General features: G+C 40.6%; 1 protein-coding gene across 7 annotated transcripts in view; it reads left to right on the forward strand.

Annotated features, from left to right (window-relative positions):
- Rasgrp3 (RAS guanyl releasing protein 3) overlaps positions 1-20,977 on the forward strand; it is a 111,159-nt gene that overhangs the window by 83,318 nt on the left and 6,864 nt on the right. For 6 of the 7 annotated variants that reach the window (XM_071601481.1, XM_071601482.1, XM_027933522.2 and 3 more), the window contains exons 11-17: positions 2,282-2,359; positions 6,317-6,433; positions 8,770-8,885; positions 11,303-11,450; positions 15,315-15,351; positions 17,917-18,042; positions 18,359-18,720. In XM_071601481.1, coding sequence (XP_071457582.1) covers positions 2,282-2,359; positions 6,317-6,433; positions 8,770-8,885; positions 11,303-11,450; positions 15,315-15,351; positions 17,917-18,042; positions 18,359-18,720 — 984 coding nt within the window. The remainder of the gene's footprint in view (positions 1-2,281; positions 2,360-6,316; positions 6,434-8,769; positions 8,886-11,302; positions 11,451-15,314; positions 15,352-17,916; positions 18,043-18,358; positions 18,721-20,977) is intronic. The other variant, XM_071601486.1, reaches the window with a different exon arrangement.

Consider the following 20,977-nt stretch of genomic DNA (forward strand, 5'->3'; position numbering starts at 1 on the left):
CACTGAATAAGCAACCATCTTTGCTGAAAGGATTGGCTGAAAGCAAATGCAGCAACCTGAGGCAGGATCAGAACATTTGTCAGAAACAACTAGATTCACACCGTTAGACTACAGTAAATATTCTTGAAACCCTATTGACAAACTTCCTACATTATTAAAAGGTGTATAGGAGTTGGGGATGTAGCTCCAAGGTAGAAAGCTTGCCTGACATGTGTGAGGCCCTGGATTAAATCCCCAGCTCTGCGATAAATAAATAGGTGTGTGGAAAGTAGAATAGACCATTCTTTGGGTAGGTCCTTAAAGCCCAGAGGAGATCTAAAAGAGGAAGTAGGAAGCTAAGCACCATGGCATTTGTCTGCTTCATTGATTGGAATCCAGACCTACTTGTAAGCAAGCCCTCCTGGACACATTCGTTCATTTAATCTTCAGCACAGTGCTGAGAGGGAGCTATTATTTATGATTTTCTAAATCAGGAGACCAAAACTCAAGAAGGTCAATTACTTGCTCAGTTTCATATCACAAACAAGTAGAAAGCAAACACTGGACAAGACCGAAGCCTTTCCACCCCTGGGTGTTGTCTGTCCATCTGACCTAGGAAAACACCCGAGGAGGTTCTGTTTCTTTTGCAAGAGCCTCACCTCAATTTAGTGTGTGGCTTACTTGGATTTCTGATTGGATGTCCTGGTAGTGCTGTCACCTCATCAGCAGATGCTGGTGCCAGCCATGCCGGGACTCGGAGGAGAAGTTGGGAGGAAAGGAATGTGCTCCAGTCAAGATCAACCCCTGAGAGCCAGGAATGCAGAAGGAAGGCATGTCTTGGTTTTCTGTCTTTATTTATGGGAATATCACAGAGTGAGCTTGCGAGCTGGGACAGAGGGTGCTGAGGTGCAGAGACAGAGGTGCTGCCCACTTCCACCAAGCGTGGAGCCCCTCAGAGCTGTCTGTTCCAGGAATTTGCAAAGTGCTGGTCAAGTGCCCACCGCAGATGGATTTTATTTGACTCGTGGAATTATAAAAATTATTTGTTGTTAGTTGCTGTGTTTAACTATTTCATATAAAACTCCAGATTTTTTGCTTCTCTTGACAAATAAGAAGATCTGGCAACCGATATCAAATTTCAGGATGACAGGTTGTCACAGCTGAATAGAAGCTGTTCCCTAACAATCACAGACCACACCATCACTCCCTATATGTCCCTAACAGAGACCTCATTACTCTGTGTGTGTGTGTGTGTGTGTGTGTGTGTATATATATATATATAGATTTTTTTTTTTTAACTGTGAAGCTAAGAGGAAAGATCCCGGAGTTAATTGTCTCTGCACACTCTTTTTTTTTTCCAACTAAGACACCACTGTGTTACTAATGTCTCTATCAAAATGTCCTTTCTGTGCATCACACTTTCCTCTTTTATATCATGCACTGGCTTCTAAAGCCACTGTTTGGACCCAGGTCCACCTGACTACAAAACCTCTTATATATTTACTGTGCTGCCACTGTGAGTCCAGTAAGCACTCAGGGGCCACTTATTTCACATTTAGCATGCACTGGTATGAGCATGTCTTTTTGCTTTCAGGTCCTGTTTATTAAAATAAACCATCAGGCCTTTGAGGGAAGGAGATGATTGTATCCCTTTCTGTATCACCAGGACTTAGCACAGTGCTCTAAAATAATAGGGACCTGGTTAATGTTTCCCTTGTTTCCATGGTTCTTTAATCAAAGCTCTAAAGCAGCATTAATTACATCTCCAGGACTCATCCTATGCACCTGTCCCTGCCACTAGCCTGTAAACCTCAAGTATGGTAACCCTCAAGTCTAGCCCAGTGCTTAGCACTTAGGAGATGCTCAATAAAAATTGCAGTGGAATTTGGTCAATTTTTTTTTTGTACCAGGGATTGAACTCGGGGGCACTCCACCACTGAGCCACATCCTCACCCCTATTTTGTATTTTATTTAGAGACAGGGGTCTCACTGAGTTGTTTAATGCCTTGCTTTTTGCTGAGGCTGGCTTTGAACTTGCAATCAGCCTCCTGGGCTGTTGGGATTACAAGTGTGCACACTGCACTGGTCAGTAGTTTTGGTTGGTGCTAATAACCACACCAGGACCAACTTCTTTACTATAAAATTTTATTTCCCACTTCTGCATGTCATCTTTTTATTGTTCTACATTAATTCAGATTATTGGACATTGGATTTAAACATTCAATTTGAAAAATATTTCAGCAGTGTAAATAAAGAAATCTGACCCAACGTAACTAATTTTTCCCTTGGAATTTTCTCGTAGCTCTCTTTGGACCTCTATCACACAGAAGATGATATTTACAAACTGTCACTGGTGCTGGAGCCTAGAAACTCAAAATCGGTAGGTGTTGTCTCCTCTAAAGATATTTGCTAAATACCACTGTTTGTCATTTACAGTAATGGACTGTTACAATAGTGTTTTGTGTTTTAAAGACTAAAGAACCTAGAAATTCTTTATTATTCCCCCTTTGCCAATAGGATGACTTACACTTGACAGTTTGAGAATTACTTTGTATCAGAGACTAATAAAAGGAAAGAACATTATCCCACCACTCTGATTTATTATTATCTTCTACTTCTCATTTCCACTCTGAGAAATCACCTACAAGTAGGATGAAAAAGAAAAAGAACCCATCTTAATGTTCACACTCATACCTTTCCAGACTTACCCAAAACTCCATTCAACATAAAATTAGATTTAATAAATTTTAAATATCCTGATCCTAATTCACAAATTTCTCTACTATGATTGACTCAACTTAGAATTTCAGGTTAGACACTGAGTAGATTTATAAGGAGATTGAGTAAATTGCTTTACTGAATGTATATTGCTATATTTTAGATGTTTTGTACTAACAAAAAAATTGTCTGAATGGGCTGGGGGTGTGACTCAGTGGCAGAGCGCTTGTGTGGCATAAGTTCAATACCCAGGTGCAAGAAAGAAAAAAAAAAAGCCAGAATGAGTTTTAAACAATGGGGATATGAGGATTACTTGTTGAAAGAAAAAATGTTGGTGTTTGCTTCTTATGCTCATATATCAAGATCTGGTTTTTGGTCTAATTATTTATACATAACAGCAGAATGCATTTTGATTCATTGTACACAAATGGAGCACAACTTTTCATTTTTCTGATGTAGAATCATACCATGTGCAGTCATACATGTACCTATGGTACATCTCATGATGTCCATCATTCCACCATCTTTCCTGTCCCCACGCTGCCTCCCCTTTGCCCAAAGTTCTTTCATTCTCTCCCCATTCCCCCTTTATGGATCAGCATCCACTTATCAGAGAGAACATTAGAACATTTGGCCTTTGTTTTTGGGGGGATTGGCTTATTTAACTTAGCATGATATTCTCCAACTCTATCCATTTACCTGAAAATGCCATAATTTTATTCTCTTTTAATGCTGAGTAATATTTTATATATATATATATATATATATATATATATATATCTATCTCACAGTTTCTTTATCCATTCATCTATTGAAGGGCATCTAGGTTGATTCCACAGTTTAGCTATTATGAATTGAGCTGCTATGAACATTAATGGGGCTGCTTCCCTATAGAATGCTGATTTTAAGTCTTTGGGACAGCTGGCTCAAATGGTGGTTCCATGCCAAGTTTTCTAAGGTATCGAAATCTGTTTTCTTATGAAGGTCTCACACAGTGCCTCTTTACAGTTGAGTTCTGCAGCATGTGAGCAGCATAGCCCTTAAGTCTATTAATACCCTCTGTGATTCTGAACCATGGACTGAAAGGGACAGAATGACTGTGATAGCTCTTCTCCAGCCCCAGCAGGGCAGGCACTTGAGCCTGTCAGTTGAACTAGTAGCACCTGCTCTAAACACAGTGTGAGGGGTGGTTCCTTTAGCACATTCTTCCTCTGCCAGTTCCTGGAGGCCAGCGCCTGGGAAGATACAGCTCAGGCAAAGGGAGGAGTGGGGAGGTTGACTCTGAAAGAGCTACACAAAAGGAAAAGCTATCCACAAAGAGAAATTATGAAGCTCCTCTCTCATTCTGCAGGTTTGGTGCGATATCCCTGGCTGTGGTGTGTTGAGCCACTCATACCTGCAAACACAGGTTTTCCACCTCCTGACCCCCCTTCCTTTACCTTAACCAGACACCATTGCTCTTATCAGGTGCCGGACTCCTGGAGGGCATCACGCACTTGTTATCTCATGAATTCCGTGAAGGAAACCAGGCCTGATGAACGTAGGTGTCTCACTCAGGCCAAGTGAGTTGGAGAAGAGGGATTAGGTCCCAGGCCTGGCTGTCTTCAATGCCTGTGCTTTTTCTACCAACTCTCCTGTCAGGAACAGGGTAGGAAGGGCCATTTTGGCACATTTGTCTCCTTTTGTCCCTTTAGATTTACTGTAGTTTATTTTCAGGACAAAATCTGGTCAATTTTAGGAGATATTTCCCTCAAACACAGGAAAATTGTTTCATTTGTTGTAGGGAATAAAAGCTTTCAAAGCTTCTTCCAATTGCTAAAATCTTGTGGGTCTGTGAAAACATGTTTCCCAAGCTCTATTCTGTCTGTTCTCTAAGTAGAGCATCATCCTATTTGACATGTGGTGATAACTAGGGAATAATCTCCAGATGGAAGGTTTCTGTTACTAGAATTCTGTTAACTCTCATGTGCTCACAGTTGGTGCTGGCGGACCTAACCTAAACAGTCCGTCTTAGAAGTTTTCCATCTTTTTTCTGTTCCTGTGTCTCTCTGGTCATTTGCATTTTACTTAGTGTCTCAGCAATAGTTTCAAGGCGTCCTAGATCAAAAGAATTACTCAACATTTCCACTCATAGAATTGTTAGTTCCAAACAACTCAATATTTATCTTCTAACAACTCAACACCAACTTGGAAAAAAAAATAATACACTTACATTGAAAGACAACGAGCATTTTTATTTCATTCTTAAACAACCACAGTTACTTAACTAATGGATGTCTGTGCCTATTGGACACTGCACACATTTTATTGAATCCTGAACTCGGACTAGATTCTACCACGCTTATTTCTTGTTCCACACTGATTTTTTTCTTCACAAAGATACATGTCATCAGAAGATATTTAATGCGATCTTATGGGTAACCATGTATTACTTCAAGGTGGTAGTTTTTACGGTGTTTGAGAATACAAAATATTGAGAATAGTTACATTTCACTTCAAAGTTTCAAATATCTTTTGATGCCCTCTGAATTTGTCACAGTGTTCTTGGACACTTTGCTGTACAGTTGGGGGAACTCAGGTATATTCTTTACCAAATCAATAAATATTGATAAAAATATTGAAAATATTGACTTTTACCAGATCAGTAAGATGAAAATATTGATTAAAAAAAAGAGCCATGGTGTGTGTGTAGGGGAGTGTACCTGTGTGTGTGTGTGTGTGTGTGTATGTGCAGGCATGTGTAAGCATGTGTATGGGTGAATGTATGTAGATAATTTTTGGTCTTGTGGGCAGCTCACCAATAACACTGACCTCATAACATTGTTAGGGTCTTAAATACGTATAGTAACTCCTCAATTCTTGCAAAAGTGTTTATCCCCAGTTTGTTATCAAATAACGAAACTGCTAATACAGTTTTGCATGTGTGTGCCAGTAAATGCATTGACCCTGTATGAAGGTCACAGGGTGAGGATACAAACTGCACAGTGGTGTTAAGTGATCTTAAGTGGTCTCCTGATAGAATGGTGTGCTAAGCTTGGGTTATGCATTATACTGTTAAGTGAAAATGTGCTGCGAGATGGACATACCTGATACGAAAGCCCTATGGAGAATGCAAGTGCACCAGGCATGGGCAGAGAGACCTAATGGTTCACAGAATAGTCAGAAGTGATTGAGTGCATTGACTGAAGGACAGGAACTTGACCATATGCTGGTGCCCATTTATTATATGCACCTGTCAATGCAAATTTATCATTAATACCAAGTATTAAAGAACTAGATACCTGGTTTTTGTATATCTTGTATGAAAATCCATGATGGATTATTAGTGTTTAAGGATGATTTGGTGATACTTAGAGAACTCAAGGGGGATGAACTGGAAGTGCATTATTTTTCTCCATTTGAAAATATTAGAACTTGGGCTGCTAGTAAGCCCAATGCACTCTCTAAACATGTATTTAGGCACATATTAGATTTATTAGCAAAGATTTTATAAACATGCGAGGTGAACATTAAGTTTTGGCTGTTATTATTATTATATAACACTGCCTTTCTTATTGTCCCTTGTCCTAGCTGCTCAAGGTCCAGTTAACATTGAATAATGTGCATGCTTCCCTTTCAGCAGCCTGCCTCCCCCACAACACCCACCAAGCCCGTGGTGCCCCTGGAGTGGGCATCTGGGGTGATGCCAAAGCCAGACCCCACAGTGATCAACAAGCACATAAGGAAATTAGTTGAGGTAAGTGGTCAAGGGCAAATTCAGAATGCACCAGAAGCCCCCTCCTTTTCTTTCTGGAATATTCTATGATTGCATTGTGATCAGATAGCAGTGCATGAAAACAGCGCTTCAGGTAGAAACAATTTAGCAGACACTTAGCTCTGCCTGGCACTGGTCTCTGGAAAGAATCAACCAGAAAGGTCCTCTTTCCCCTCCTGACAATGTATTCTGACCAAGCAACTCCCAGTCACTTCCAACTCCTCTCTTTCTTAGGCATTTGCTACTTCTGTCATTGCCACCAATTTGAGGGTCTTTGGGGGGATTAGAATCACCCATGAAAAAGCCACATGGGTCACAATGCCAGATCAGTTGGTGACTCAAGGGAGGAAAATACCCTATAAGTTGGATTGTTTCACCTGCTGTATGGTTTGGGGGTTCTGTGACATAGCAGCACAGTGCCACTGAGGTCAGAAAGATTACCTGAGGCAGGACCAAGCTCTGTCAGAGTTTTCCATACAGAAAGAAGAGTAGAAATGCCAATGTGGAGGAAATGGTAACCCTTCAGGCACAGGAGATGGTGATCCCTGACTAAAGCCCCACTTCAGTGGCTGGGAATATCCTCTTTTACCATAGGGTTGAGTCTGTGGAATACAATGTGCTTTTTGCTGGAAAAGGATGTTTAAAGAAAAAAAAATGAAAGAATGTTCTACTGTTTGGATAACTCAGGGAACTGTGAGGCACTGAAAGAAAAATTTTATGGAGTATGTGAGGCAGGAAGAAAAAGATTAGAGAGGGTGTACAGAAAGGATTTTTTTTTTTTCTGAGGGAAAGTGCTAGAAGATGGTACTAAGGTCCAGGGGAGCCTTGAGATGTGGTGGTGGGGACAGACCCAACTTGCAGCTGGGGAGGTTAAGGAAAGGATCCAGGAGCCTCAGGAAGCACATAGATACGCTCAGGAAAGTGAAACCAGGAAATGGGAGGCAGAGCCATTCCCACTTCATTCTGTAGGCTGCTTCCTCTGTTCTGATGGGAAGTCTCAGCTTTTTTCTCTCTCCTTGCCCTCTCCTTCTTACCATCTTTTTCTATTCCCATCTTCCAAGTCTAGTTTCATGGGGAAGTTTGGCCCAGTTTGAGCAAAATTGCCTACCATCGATTTAATCAAATGAAAGACTGGATTTCATTGTGAATTTTCATACTAAATTTTATTCCACAAAAAATCTTGTATTTTCATTACAAATAAATACAGTGTTAGATTATAACTGGCAGGTACTCCAAAATATTATCAGTTTTGATTATGGATTAAGTATTGATATATGCACTTGCAAAAAGTGTTATGTGATTTTGCACAATTCACTTATCTATGGATAAATTTGCAAGGGGTGCTATATGCCTATTCTAGTCATATTTTAAATTAAATCATTAATATATGACTTCCCTACTTCCCCAAATACTCATAAAGCGGGTTGCAAAATAGGATGGTATACATAAGCAGAATAGATAGAAACAATCAGAAAAAAAGAAAAAAGATTAAGTATGACTGAAATCCAGGTTAAATGTGTATATTTGCATACATGCTGTTTTAGGCAGCTTTTCCCACTGCTGTGATCAAAAGACCTGATGAGAACAAGTAGAATGGGAAAATTTATTCAGGGGCTCACAGTTTCAGAGGTCTCAGTACACAGACAGCATATCAGAAAGAACATCTGGCCTCTGGTTTCTTGGGATTGGTTTCTTTCATTCAACATGATAGCCTCCAGTTCCATCCATTCACTGGCAAATTCCATAATTTCATTCTTCTTTATGGTGGAGTAATATTCCACTGTGTATATGTGCCACATTTTCTTTATCCATTCATCTATTGAAGTGCACCTGGGTTGGTTCCATAACTTAGCTATTGTGAATCAAGCTGCTATGAAAATTGATGTGGCTGTATCACTATAGTATGCTGATTTTAAGTCCTTTGTATATATGCTGAGGAATGGGATAACTAGGTCAAATGGTGGTTCCATTCCAAGTTTTCTGAGGAATCTCCATATTGTTAAAGCTTTATTTTCTATTGTCATGGTGTTGTAATTCACCAAGCCTAACTCCTATTTAACTCTGGGGTCTCAGTGTACACTTTGCTTTCTTCCGAAAATCTTTCTTAATCTACACCTCCACCATCATATCACTCTGTTTTTATCCCCTGAAAAACCACTTCTCTTTTTATCCTATAAAATCTTCTTGATTGAGTCAGCTTCGTCTAGATTCTAAGCTCCTTGATAGAAAGGATAATGTGCAATCATTGCTTTCACGATGAAAGTTCAGAGTCGGATGCACAAATTGTCATTCAGTAAACACTTGTCTTTCCTTTGCAGTCTGTGTTTAGAAACTATGACCACGACCACGATGGGTACATCTCACAAGAAGACTTTGAAAGTATAGCTGCCAATTTTCCCTTCCTGGATTCTTTCTGTGTGCTGGACAAAGATCAGTAAGCTTTAATTTTATAATACTTTCATGCAACTATCTTAAAGCTTAAAATTATCAGAGGGGAACAGGGAAATGTACAGTTTCCATCTTGACAAGCTTCAGCTATAGTGCTTTGATAAGTCTAACTTTTTACTGATATTTTTCTTGGTGTCTATAAACATGAACTGTTGGGTAGAATAGCAAAATAACCATTTGGAAAATTAGCCAGGTTCTCCATTTCTTTCATTACTTCTACTGCTTAGTTATCAACTTCAAAAAACCTCCACTGAAACAGTAAAAATAATAATAATAATAATAATTAGATATAGTTTGGGGAAGACCTCAGTATTAGTGGACCTGGGGGTAATCATAAAACTCCTTGAATAGATTTTTTTATATAGTACTTATCTTCGTGAAAGCAGATGGTGCCTGTAGATAGTCAACAAGCATCCATAATTATTTTTCTTTGATTGTTCAAAAGTTGCTTTGCTATACAAAGAAAAAAAATGTATTTCCTAAATTCAAATGATTCCTGAAAAAAGTTAATGGCTTTAAATGCTAAAAAACAACTCATTTAAAAAATGCTGAGAAAGCCTGGCATTAATAAGTTGATGAATTTTTAACTGTGTGAGATTAGTTCCTAATTTAAAAATTATCTGTAATAAAATACTGGATTTTCATATTAGTTAAATTTTGAAATTAAGTCACTGGGTTGTATGACTCAGTAATTCTATCTGTGCCTATAGCTACATCTATTTCTATATCTAAAGTCACCTTTAACCTCCTAGTCTATGTATCTTCTTCCCCAAGAATGTACTCCAACAAATCAGGCTCCTTATGTGTGTTTGTTTAGAGATCACAGGATAATTAACTCTTCATGAGATGGGCAAGACACCAGATGGCTATTTTTATAAATTTAATTAATAAAATTTGATTAACAATAAATTTTAGTAAATATTATTCAAGTTATTTTGAATATGGATAAAAAGGGATCTCAAATTATTAAGTCTGGGAAAAAATTATGGCATTGCTCATAATAACTGGGAAGCCTGGGGCATGGTGTTCTGAAAAGAAAGATATGGATTTGGGCTTGGATATGTTGATTTTGAAAGGAGAGTGGCCCATGCCAGAAGAGAGATCTACCAAGTGTTGAAGATGTGGCACAAAATTCAGGAGAACCGTTAGGGCCAGAGATACTGATTAAGTATTGGGCCACCATGTTAGCTGGAATCTGGGGTGTACATGGAAATTGTGATGGGAAATTTAGGGAAAGATGAGCTCAGGGCCTGAGGAAAGAACCTGCAGGGGCTTCCTTCTCCACATCAAGGAGCTGAAAACAGTAGGGAGCCAGAGAAGAAGGAAAAAGAGGGAGAATACCAGGGGTACGTGGAATTACGGGGCCCACAGAGGGCAGAATGTCAAAAAGGAAACATGTCCCATGTTTCAGGCTGCTAAGAAGTCAGCAACTTCAGAAAAGGCCACTGAGAATGTCCTTGGCGTACAGTTCTAATAGAATATTAGGGTTAGATCCTGATTGTATGGAGTAAAGAGAAGTTAGTGGTAAGAGTCTGATGGACTTTGGGAGCAGGAGGAAGAAGTGAGAAAAGAACAGTGTTGGAGATGGTAGCAGGATTGAGGGAAGAATTTTTTTTTAGGCGGGAAAATCCTGAGCATTTTTGTAAACACAGAAAGAAACGTGACGAGATTGAGCTGAGCCTGGAAGGAGCAGAGTTCTATGGAAGCTGGAGAGTGGGGGGTGAAAGCATCCCTTCCCATGCTGTAGGAGGACCCCAGAAAGGAGAGAGGAACTGGAAGGAATTCTGATATGGCAAGGAAGGGTGTGACCCCCGACACCTGCCTGTGTGGAGAGAAGGCAGTATGGAACTCAACCTAGGTCAAGTCAAGTTGATCTTTTTTTGATAAACACGAAGTCAGGGTATGTGGTGGGCTGGGGTTGGGGGTGGAACTGGAGTCTTGCTCTGTATGAGAAGGTCTGGAAGAATTGCTCTATGAATGGGCTGTAAGCTAGTGAGATATGAATGAGATGATCACTGAGGAAGCACCTTAGATGGCATCATGGGCCCAGTTAGTACAGTTTCCTTACCTTGCCCCAGCAGCCTAGTTCCTGCAACCCAACTGTTAAGCAAGAGCTAGAAAGAAGGTACCTTTCAGTAGTGAAGGAGACTTTCTGAGTCCTACACAGCCCACACACTTGGTTCTTCACATACACACATATGCACACATCATCTTCTGCTTACTGGAAAAGACCTTGAACTCCTGATGCTGTCCTTTGAAGTCCTTCCCTCCTTTCAGATATAACAGAGAAGCGAACATTCCTCCTTTTGGCCACAAAGGTTTGCCAGGTGAGTGCTGCATCTTTGACAAGTACTTGGAGCTGTGGTATTGAAAGTTCCCTCCCTTCTTTGATTTTCCTAACAGGGATGGCCTAATTAGTAAAGATGAAATGATGGCTTACTTCCTGAGAGCGAAATCCCAGCTGCACTGTAAAATGGGACCAGGATTTATCCACAACTTTCAGGAGATGACCTATCTCAAGCCAACTTTCTGCGAGCACTGTGCAGGATTTGTAAGTCTGCTTTCCATTGTTTTATCTGTAGCTATTTTTGCAGCCTCCTGAAAAGGAAGAAAAATGATACACTCAGTGGAGTGCTTTGGATGGGGAGTAAACCATGATGGCTTCCTGAAAGATTAAATAAAAGCAAAAGCTGTATCTATATGTTTAGCTCTATTCTAGGAATGCAGGGCTGGCGAAGACAGGGGGCGCTGGTGAGGCCTGTTCACTCAAGAGAGTGGTTTGTCTACTCACCCCTGCCAGGAAAAGGTGTTAGCCCAATTAGCCTGGCATTCCTCACGAATATTCATAAGTGGCTGCAATTAAGGGGATCATATATCTTAGCCAGATCCTTCTAGTGCTCATTTAATAAGGCATTAGTCACTAAAAATCCATCAAGGCATAGCTAAATGATTTTCAATTCCAAAAGAAAAAAAAAATCTTTTGCAGAAGATGGTTATAATAATAAATAATAACTACTTAGCAGTTGAGAGTAACAAAGTACTTCTGTGAACATTAGTTCAATTAATCTTCACAATAAGCCCTTGAGGTAGGCATTTTATTCTCCCTATTTTGCTTATGAATATAAGGAGATGCAGAGAGGCTAATCCAGGTTCCTCTGGATTGTAGTTAGTAGTTATCAGAATTTGGTGTTCTGGCTCTAAGTCCTGCACTCCACCTACACCACAGCAACACATGAAGATCTTACATTTTGTTGCCCCACACTTGATAATTCTTTGGAAAGTGAGGTCAGCTGCTGGTCCTGACCTTAATAGAGACTGTTCTCTGATTGTCATCTGGTTGATACCCATGTTAAGTAGAATGGTGGTGTTGCAGGTGAGAACCACCCAGTACTCAGGTAAGTAAGATGGTTGCTTTTTTCCCTCCTAGGGCCAGAGCTTAGCTTCAGCTTTATTCAGCAATCATGTCCCAGTGTTAACCATTAAATCTGTTGCTGATGTGATGTACTGTCACCAAAATTACATTTTTCCTATTCCATGCTTGAATAACTGGGTCTGGGGCGTCCAAGGGCAGGAGTTTGTGTAAGAGAATAGGTAAATAGAAAAAAAGCTGTTACATCAAAGATGGCCCCTGATGGTCACTGCAGCTCATGTGATCAAGGGGAAAGGCCAACCTAACCAGCACTCTTTACCCAATTCTGGGAACAAGAATTCCTCTTCCATTAGTATCTGTACTGGGAGCGCATCACCAGACCACTCTATTGTAAAACAAATGCAATTCCTTTTTCATATGTCTCTAGTTTCTCTATTCTGATGGGAATTTTTAGAAGCATCTTGATTTGAAAGTGCTGAAGCAGGACAGGGTCCCCCTTTTTAACACTCTTATGAGAAGTGGAACCTAGGGAAGGTCAGGGATGTTAAGACTGTGGCATGGTTCAGTCAAAAGTCAGGATGAATCAGGCGTGATGACACACACCTGTAATCCCAGCAGATTGGGAGGCGACATAGGAGAATTGCAAGTTCAAGATCAGCCTGGGCAACTTAGTGAGACCTTCCCTGTCTCAAAATAAAAAAATAAAATAAAAAGGGTTGAGGATGTAGCTCAGTGTTAGAGTGCCCCTGGGTTCAATTATTGGTAGTTAAAAAAAAAAAATCAGAATGATTCATCTGTCCTCTGGTGGTGTGGGAGGGTCAGAGGCTCTTATCAAGGCCTTAGCTCTGCTGCCCAGTCCTGTCCTGTCTTTCTCTTCTCTGAGGCACTAGTTCTGTAGAAGTAGCAAGGTAGTCTTCCCTGGGAGTACCACATACCTGTCCCTGACTCCCGCGAGCAGAGGTGGAGCAGCTGGGATGATATAGAAAGCACCTGAGCAAACGCGCTCTCACAAAGCCCCTTTGATTTTCAAAGAAATTTGCAAATATAACTTCCAAGATCTGTCGTTGAATAGTATTGTAAAAAAAATACAAGGAACTATTTTCCTTGTGTGCAGAACTAAGTGCGCAGACTCTGCTTTTCAGTTAAGTTCCATTTTAATGGTAAGGAAGACAAATACTCACTACTTGCTCTGCAGTACATTTATTTCAGAATTAGGATTCCAGAACTGAAACAGTGCTGGTATGCCGCAGTCTGGTAATCCCCACGTTTTGTAGATAAAGAAACAGAGATCTGAAGTGCAGTGACTTCCCCCAAGGTCGTAGGGATCACTTTGCAGCAGCACCATGGATCCCAGCCAGGTCTCTTGACTCTCAACCAGAGCTCCTTTCACCACACAGAATTACTCTACATATTCCAGCTGCCCATGTTCTCAGGTCTAAATCCTGTGGGAAATACTCCTGCACACCCATCTACATGGGTCACCTTCTACTGTGCGTGGCTGCCAGTCTGACCCAGTGCCTCTTCTTGGCGAGTTTTTTCTCCTGGTTATTAAGTAAGCTTTAGCAAACCATGTCCTGACTTCCCCTCCTGAGAGGACTTTAGTTTTTTCAACCTTCCTGCAGCTATGCTAATTACATACCATTTCTGGATATTGTGATATTCCATCTTGTACCTTATCCTTTCTGTTCCTACCTCAGTTGCTTTGATCACACACAAAACACCCGGAGCAATGGCGTCCTGTGTTTCCCATAGGTAGGGCATTCTTCTTCCCAGCTATGAGACCATGCCAAGTATCCTCACTCCTCTGTAGGTCACTCATCTGTTAAAATGAGGAGATTACTATTATCTACCCCATAAGGATCATTATCATTACTATTATTAAAAAGAACTCCATGAAGAAAGAATTTATCACTACAAAGTTTTCCAGGTTGTGGGGCCTTAAAAATTATTTAATTTCCTGGACATTTACCTTTTACAATAGAGAAACAAGTAAGATTATCTTAAAGTCCTCATAAACTCTTGACGGGATATGACTACCCTGAATACACACTTCCTTTTTCTATGCCCATCTCTCTTTCAGTCATTCTCTGTCCCTGAGCCTGGCTGCTAGTGGGCAAATAATCTTTCCTGTCCCAAAGCAGAATGTTGACCTGTCTCAGAAGGCATCTGCATTTTTTTTTTTTTTGGTACCGGGGATTGAACCCAGGGGCACTTAACCACTCAGCCATATCCCCAGCCCTGTGTGTGTGTGTGTGTGTGTGTGTGCAGCTGTTATTTCTCATTTCTCCTGATTTCTGGGAAGGTCAGATAAACAGTTTAGTTTCAGCTTAATGAGGTGGAACTTTACCATGGGTAACTCCATTTGTATTTGTAACTCCACTGGTCTGTGGGGGCCCAGTGTAGCAGCTTAGTTCAAAACAGTGGCCTCCAACAACATTTATTAAACAATCACTTCCTACTTATTAACCACTCAGAAGTCACTAACTCCTTGTTTGGCAGAATCTGAGCTATATCTCCCACAATCCCAATACAGGCCAAACATAGAGCAATTGTGGAGAATGAATTCGTGAATAAATAAAACCTTTTCCTCATCTGTATTCTTTAGGGTACAAATATTACTCAGAAAATAACCTAGCAGAATTCAAGATTGGCAAGTGCACTCCCTAGATTGCTTTACTTCCTGTAGAGGGCGCCAAGAGCAGCCAGTGCCATTAGAAAGAAGACAGAGGGAGCTAGGCGCTCCCACAGGCCAAGTGGTTTGCTGAGAGACCATTGTCAGAGTCCAACAAATGCACCAACCTCAGTTTCCCATCCCAGCTTCCATTTGGCTTTGAGGAAGAAAAGGGAAGTACAACTTGTGTTATCACCACAGCTGGAGGGCTGGGAGAGGGTTCTCTCTGACAGGAAGGGTGTTAGAGCAGCTACATCCTGTTTGTGCTGCACCAGCCACGAAGCTTCCCAGGATTTCCTTCTCTTCCCTGTTGCCTTGTTTTCCTTCCAGATTTCTGTGCAGATTCCCTGACATTTCTTTGTCTTTTGTTACAGCTGTGGGGCATAATCAAGCAAGGATACAAATGCAAAGGTAAATAAGTGTTATTTTGTCAAAAACATCTTTTTAAAAATTGATATTGGGGATAGGAATCAAACCACAGTAGCTCTTGGCATTATTGAGAACTTGAGTTCTCCTGGGCCATGGCAACCGAAGAGTTAACGTATTCAGGAAAGAGTTTCTGGAGGTTGGGAGAAGCAAAATTAGAATTTTATCGCTTTTTAGAAGAAGATGGCAAACTACCTTTAATCAACCAACACTGCATAAATCTAGCCCCTCATCTCTAAGTTCCCATGTAAATTATCAGCATCTAGTTTATGGTGGGAAATGAGAGAATTTTGCAGTGAGACAGACCTGACTAAAATATTGTATATAAGAAATTTTTCCTTCAAGAGAAAAAGCTCACATACCCATTTCTGTAATATATGGGCATTTCTTCCCACCCTCACATAGTGTAGCTATTTCTTTCTTTATTGAACCACATAGATGATGATTTAAAAAAAAAAAAAGAGGACAAATCTTAAAACTTATTTTGTCCTTTTTTTTCCCCTTAATTTTTTTTGGTTGCAGATGGACACAATACCTTTATTTTATTTACTTTTATTTTTATGTAGTGCTGAGGTTCAAATCCAGTGCCTCATATGTGCAAGCAAGTACTCCACCACTGAGCTACAACCCCAGGTCTATTTTGACCTTTTCAATGAATTCATTCTTATATTTCTCTCACTTAACTGAGATTTATAAATATCTAAATAAATATTTATTTGACAAATGCAGTATGCACACTTAATAAGCACTTAGGAATGTGTTGCTATTTGTATATGCATGATTATTACACATTATTGGTGTTTAAGAAGTTGCTGACTACTTTATACAAACAGTTAATACTAGTTCTTCTAAGAATCTGATAATTCAGCAGCTTGGGAGGCTGAGACAAGAGGATCATGAGTTCAAAGCCAGCCTTAGCAAAGGTGAGGTGCTAAGCAACTCAGTGAGATCCTGTCTCTAAATAAAATACCAAATGGGCTGGGGATGTGGCTCAGTAGTTGAGTGTCCCTGAGTTCAATCCCCAGTACCATTAAAGAAAAAAAAAAAAAAGAATCTGATAATGTTTTTGAAAAACATAACAAAGTTAGCCAGGCATGATGACACACATCTGTAGTCCCAGCTACTCAGGAGGCTGAGATGGGAGGATCAGGAGTTGGAGGCCAGCCTGAGCAACACAATGAGACCCCACCCTCAAAAACCAAACCAACAAATAACTCCCCCCACAAACCTAACAAACAAACAAAAACCAACAACAGCAACAAAACCTAAAGGAAACAACTTGATTGCAGGTGGATGCTTAATTCAGATGAATGTTCTCTGCCTCTGGTGCCTTTTTCTGCAGCCATCTGTCAGCATTTTGTCCTCATTTTTTTATGAACAGAAAAGCTTCCCTGAACTTCTCTGGGAGCCCTGTGCTCAGAAGGACGCCCATCCAAGTGCTTCCCTCTAGTGCCTCGGTTCAACTTAGACTTTTTACTTCAAACTGCAATATCTTATTTCTCAGCAGTAGTCATTAGTTTTATTCTGTTTTCTATCCTGCATCCCCTAAAAGACAGACAGATAGGGACAAACATGCACATACACACACACACCCCACTGTGATTTTATGAAAATGAAATTAAACCCTTGGATTATATTTGTACATTCAGTATTCTTTTTCTTAGTGGCACACAGAATGAAACAAAAAATGTATTAAAATAGAGTAAACAAGTCATTGAGACGATCTGAAGCAAGACCTTTGGGGGGAAATAGGTATTGAAAATAGAAAGGTCCTTTTTGATGATACCAGAGAAATGGACTCTTTGAAATGATCGTATCTGATCATTTCTGATTCTAAATGAAGTGTAGGGCCCTCATCCTATGAAATAATTGTGGACTATCTTCCAAAGTGGCCAAATTTTTGTACCCCAAGTAGTAATTAATATTCTACTTCCAAATCCAAAGCATCGTATGGGAAATCTCACACCATTTCCAAGCTGTAGTCAAACACGGAACATGCTTATTGACAATATGTCCGCCTTGTATGTACTTTCATACTGTGGAAGGGTGATACAATCACTAGCCCTGGAAAAGATTTTGGGAAACAAAGAAAAACAATTTAGACAAGCACAGAATGGAGGACACCTCACCTGAAATGATCAGAGGCAGCAGCTGTTCCCAGAGACACTAGAAGCTGAGGCTTCTCACCATCATTCTGGTCAGGAACTCTTTGGTGGGGATTCCATCTCTGTCCCAGAAAGAACTCCAGCCCCACATGATTTGCATTTAGTTTTGGGCAAAGACAACTAACCTCTTGAGCTAGACTCTGCTTGTTTGCCCTGTAGGCACGTTGATGACTTGTGTGGAGGGACAAGTTGAGCAAATGTATCAGAACTTTAGAAGCCTCAAGAATCAAGAGAGGCCCCATGCCCTTTCCCAGTCCCTACGTACCCTCTGTGGGCCTGAGGTTCAATCCAGAAACCGGAGTTGGGGAGGGGAGGGCTGGCAGTGCAGTGGCACCAGACACACAGTTTCATGCTCATCCTTTGTGACACGTCTGGGATTTTTCAGACTGTGGAGCGAATTGTCACAAACAGTGCAAAGACCTCCTGGTTCTGGCCTGCAGGAGATTTGCTCGGGCACCCTCCTTGGGCAGTAGTCATGGATCACTGCCTGGAAGCCCCTCGCTGCCCCCAGGTAATGCCTCTGCTTTATTCCTTGCCACGGTGTCTCTCCACCCACCTCCTGACCTCTGCATCTGGTTTGGGTTCTGGGTCTAAACCCAGTCAGTATCAGTATAAATACAAAGGCCTTTCTTAGGGCAGTCTGCGGTGGCTAATCCCCTTGGCTTCACTCTGCTTTCTGGTCTCACTAACATGCCACTTGCCTGCAGCTAATTTAGTTCTGTCCCTCGTCCTTTCCTCTAGACCCTTGCATGGCAGACTCTTGCTATTTGTACTCACTTTGGTAGACACAAGTCAAATTTTAATTATCATCCTCTTTCTCCTTCCAGTGCAGGATGAGGTGTTTGATTTTCCTGGGGTTACTGCTGGACACCGGGACCTGGACAGCAGAGCCATCACCCTGGTTACGGGCTCTTCTCGCAAGATCTCTGTGAGGCTACAGAGGGCCACCACCAGCCAGGCCACTCAGACTGAACCCGTCTGGTCAGAGGCTGGCTGGGGGGACTCAGGATCCCACACCTTCCCCAAAATGAAATCCAAGTTCCATGACAAAACAGCAAAGGACAAAGGCTTTGCCAAGTGGGAAAACGAGAAGCCCAGAGTGCAAGCTGGCGTGGATGTTGTAGACCGAGGCACTGAGTTCGAATCTGACCAGGATGAAAGTCAGGGTGAGACCAAACAGGATGGTGAGGTCAGTACTGGGTCAAACCACACATACCATCAGAAGAAGGTTGACAGTGCTGAGATTAGTATTTTTGTGGGTCTGGAAGATAGCCTGATAATTTTGAAAGCAGTCTGGTTGGGAATGAAGACATCATATTTAGTGTTGCTGTTGGCTTGTTACATGACCCTGGAAAAATTATGGGTTTTATTCCCCCTCTTTGGATTCCAGTATCATCATATATATAACTGAACTGGAGTGAGTTCTGAAACTTTGCAAAGGTTGTCATGTGTGTGTACTGATATGCTACCCCAGAGACCCATGACTCTTGCATGTATCCAAAAGACCAGGGTACTTTACAGATTAGCTTTGTTTTTCAAGCTAGAACCAGGGCTCAAACTCAGGGGAGACAGTGAAAATAAAAGACTTGTCAATAGAGGAGGAGAACTGGAAACTCCTTCCCCTACTAAAAAAGTCTTTTGACAGCATCATAGGGAAAAAGGGTGATGAGATCAGAGATATGGAGACCTCAAGGTTCTATAAAACAGGCTCTGCCTCCACACAAGAATTACGTTCTGATAATCCAGAATAAATTGGGATGCATATGGAATTTGTTAGAACATGCTAAAAATATAAATTGATTCAAGATGGAGTTAGATAAGTTCATTAGTCAATAGTCCATAGTGTATTAAAAAAAAAAGGATTTGAGGGAAATTGGTGTCATACTCCTAACTTTTAAGGAAATGTCATGGAGGGCAGCCTTCGTCTCCCTGTTGAATCATTCTCATAAGGGGAGTATTGGATTAGGCAGTGATTCTATGGAATCAACTCAGAGCTCTTTATTCTTATGGGTGGTCCTCCATATTCCACTATTTAGGAGACCTAAGTACACAGTCTCCATAGTTTCCCACGATGAGGAATAGCCTGATGGACTTTAACCAAAATTTCTCTAGCTCCTTCCTCATTGATGACAATCAGGAGGTCACATACTACCTCCAGCCATGTGAAGTTGATTATAGGTTCTTTTTTTAAAAAAAAAATTTTTTTAGTTTTTGATGGTCCTTTATATTTTTATTTATTCATTATACACAGTGCTGAGAATTGAACCCAGTGCCTCAGGCATGCTAGGCAAGCCCTCAACCACTGAGCTACAACTCCAGCTCTGATTATAGGTTCTTGTTGAGCCATTTTTCTTTTCTTATAAAACTGTATTAGATAGCTTTCTGTCACTATAACAAATACCTGAAACAATCAGCTTATAGTGAAATAAGGTTTATTTTGGCTCATAGTTTGGGAGGTTTCAGTCCATGGCCGGGTAAGCATATTGCTTTGGGGCCTCTGGTGAGGTAATACATCATGGAAGGCAGCAGGGGAAACAGGGTCACATGGTGGAGTGAGGTGTTCACCTCATGACAAGCATGCAAAAAGAGACCGAAAAAGACTGGCATCCTACAATTCTTTCAAGGGTACACCTAAATTCCCTCACTAGGCCCTACCTGTTGAAGGTTTACACCACCTTTTAATGGAGCCAAGCTGAGGACCAAGCTTTTAACTTATGGGTCTGTGGGGACATTTATTCAAACCATAGCAATTTACTTATTTATTAATTTATTTATTTATTTATTCCTTCCTTCCTTCCTTTCCCTCCCCCCCCCTTTCTTTCTTTCTTTCTTTTTTTTTTTTTCCAATGCTGGGGATAGAACACAGGCTCTCATATCTGCTAAACAGTAAAAGAAAATAAAAACTTCCTTATTGGAATATCATTCATCTACAATGAAATTCACCAATGTAAAGTGTTTTTTAGTATATTCACAGCATTGAGACCATCATGGCAATCTAATTTAAAACATTTTCGTCATTCCAGAAAGAAACCCTTAGCTGTCACTCTCTTCCATCTTTCCTTGGCCATAAGTAGCCAACTAATTTACTTTCTGTCTCTATAGATTCACAATGCTGACTTAACATTTCTCCTACTGATCATCTTGGCACGTGTATCAATCCTCTCCTTCCACTTATACTGGCCTAGCATAGTCCAAATTAGTGATATAAAGGTGAATAAGAAAAAAAATATGATTTGGCGCCAGAGAAAGATATTCTAGGGCAAGTTCTCTTAACCTGAGGTCTAAAAAAAATTGGTTTCAAAGGAGTTCATGAAAGTGCTTTTTATTTTATATGAAATAATAGATGGATATACTCGTTTCTGGGCAGCAGAGGAGCCCATAGCATTGAATATATTCAATATGATTAAAAAAAAAAGCAAAGAATCATTGCACAAGATTCTTTGGAT

This window comes from Marmota flaviventris, chromosome 14 (genome assembly GCF_047511675.1).
Source record: "Marmota flaviventris isolate mMarFla1 chromosome 14, mMarFla1.hap1, whole genome shotgun sequence".
NCBI lineage: Eukaryota > Metazoa > Chordata > Mammalia > Rodentia > Sciuridae > Marmota > Marmota flaviventris.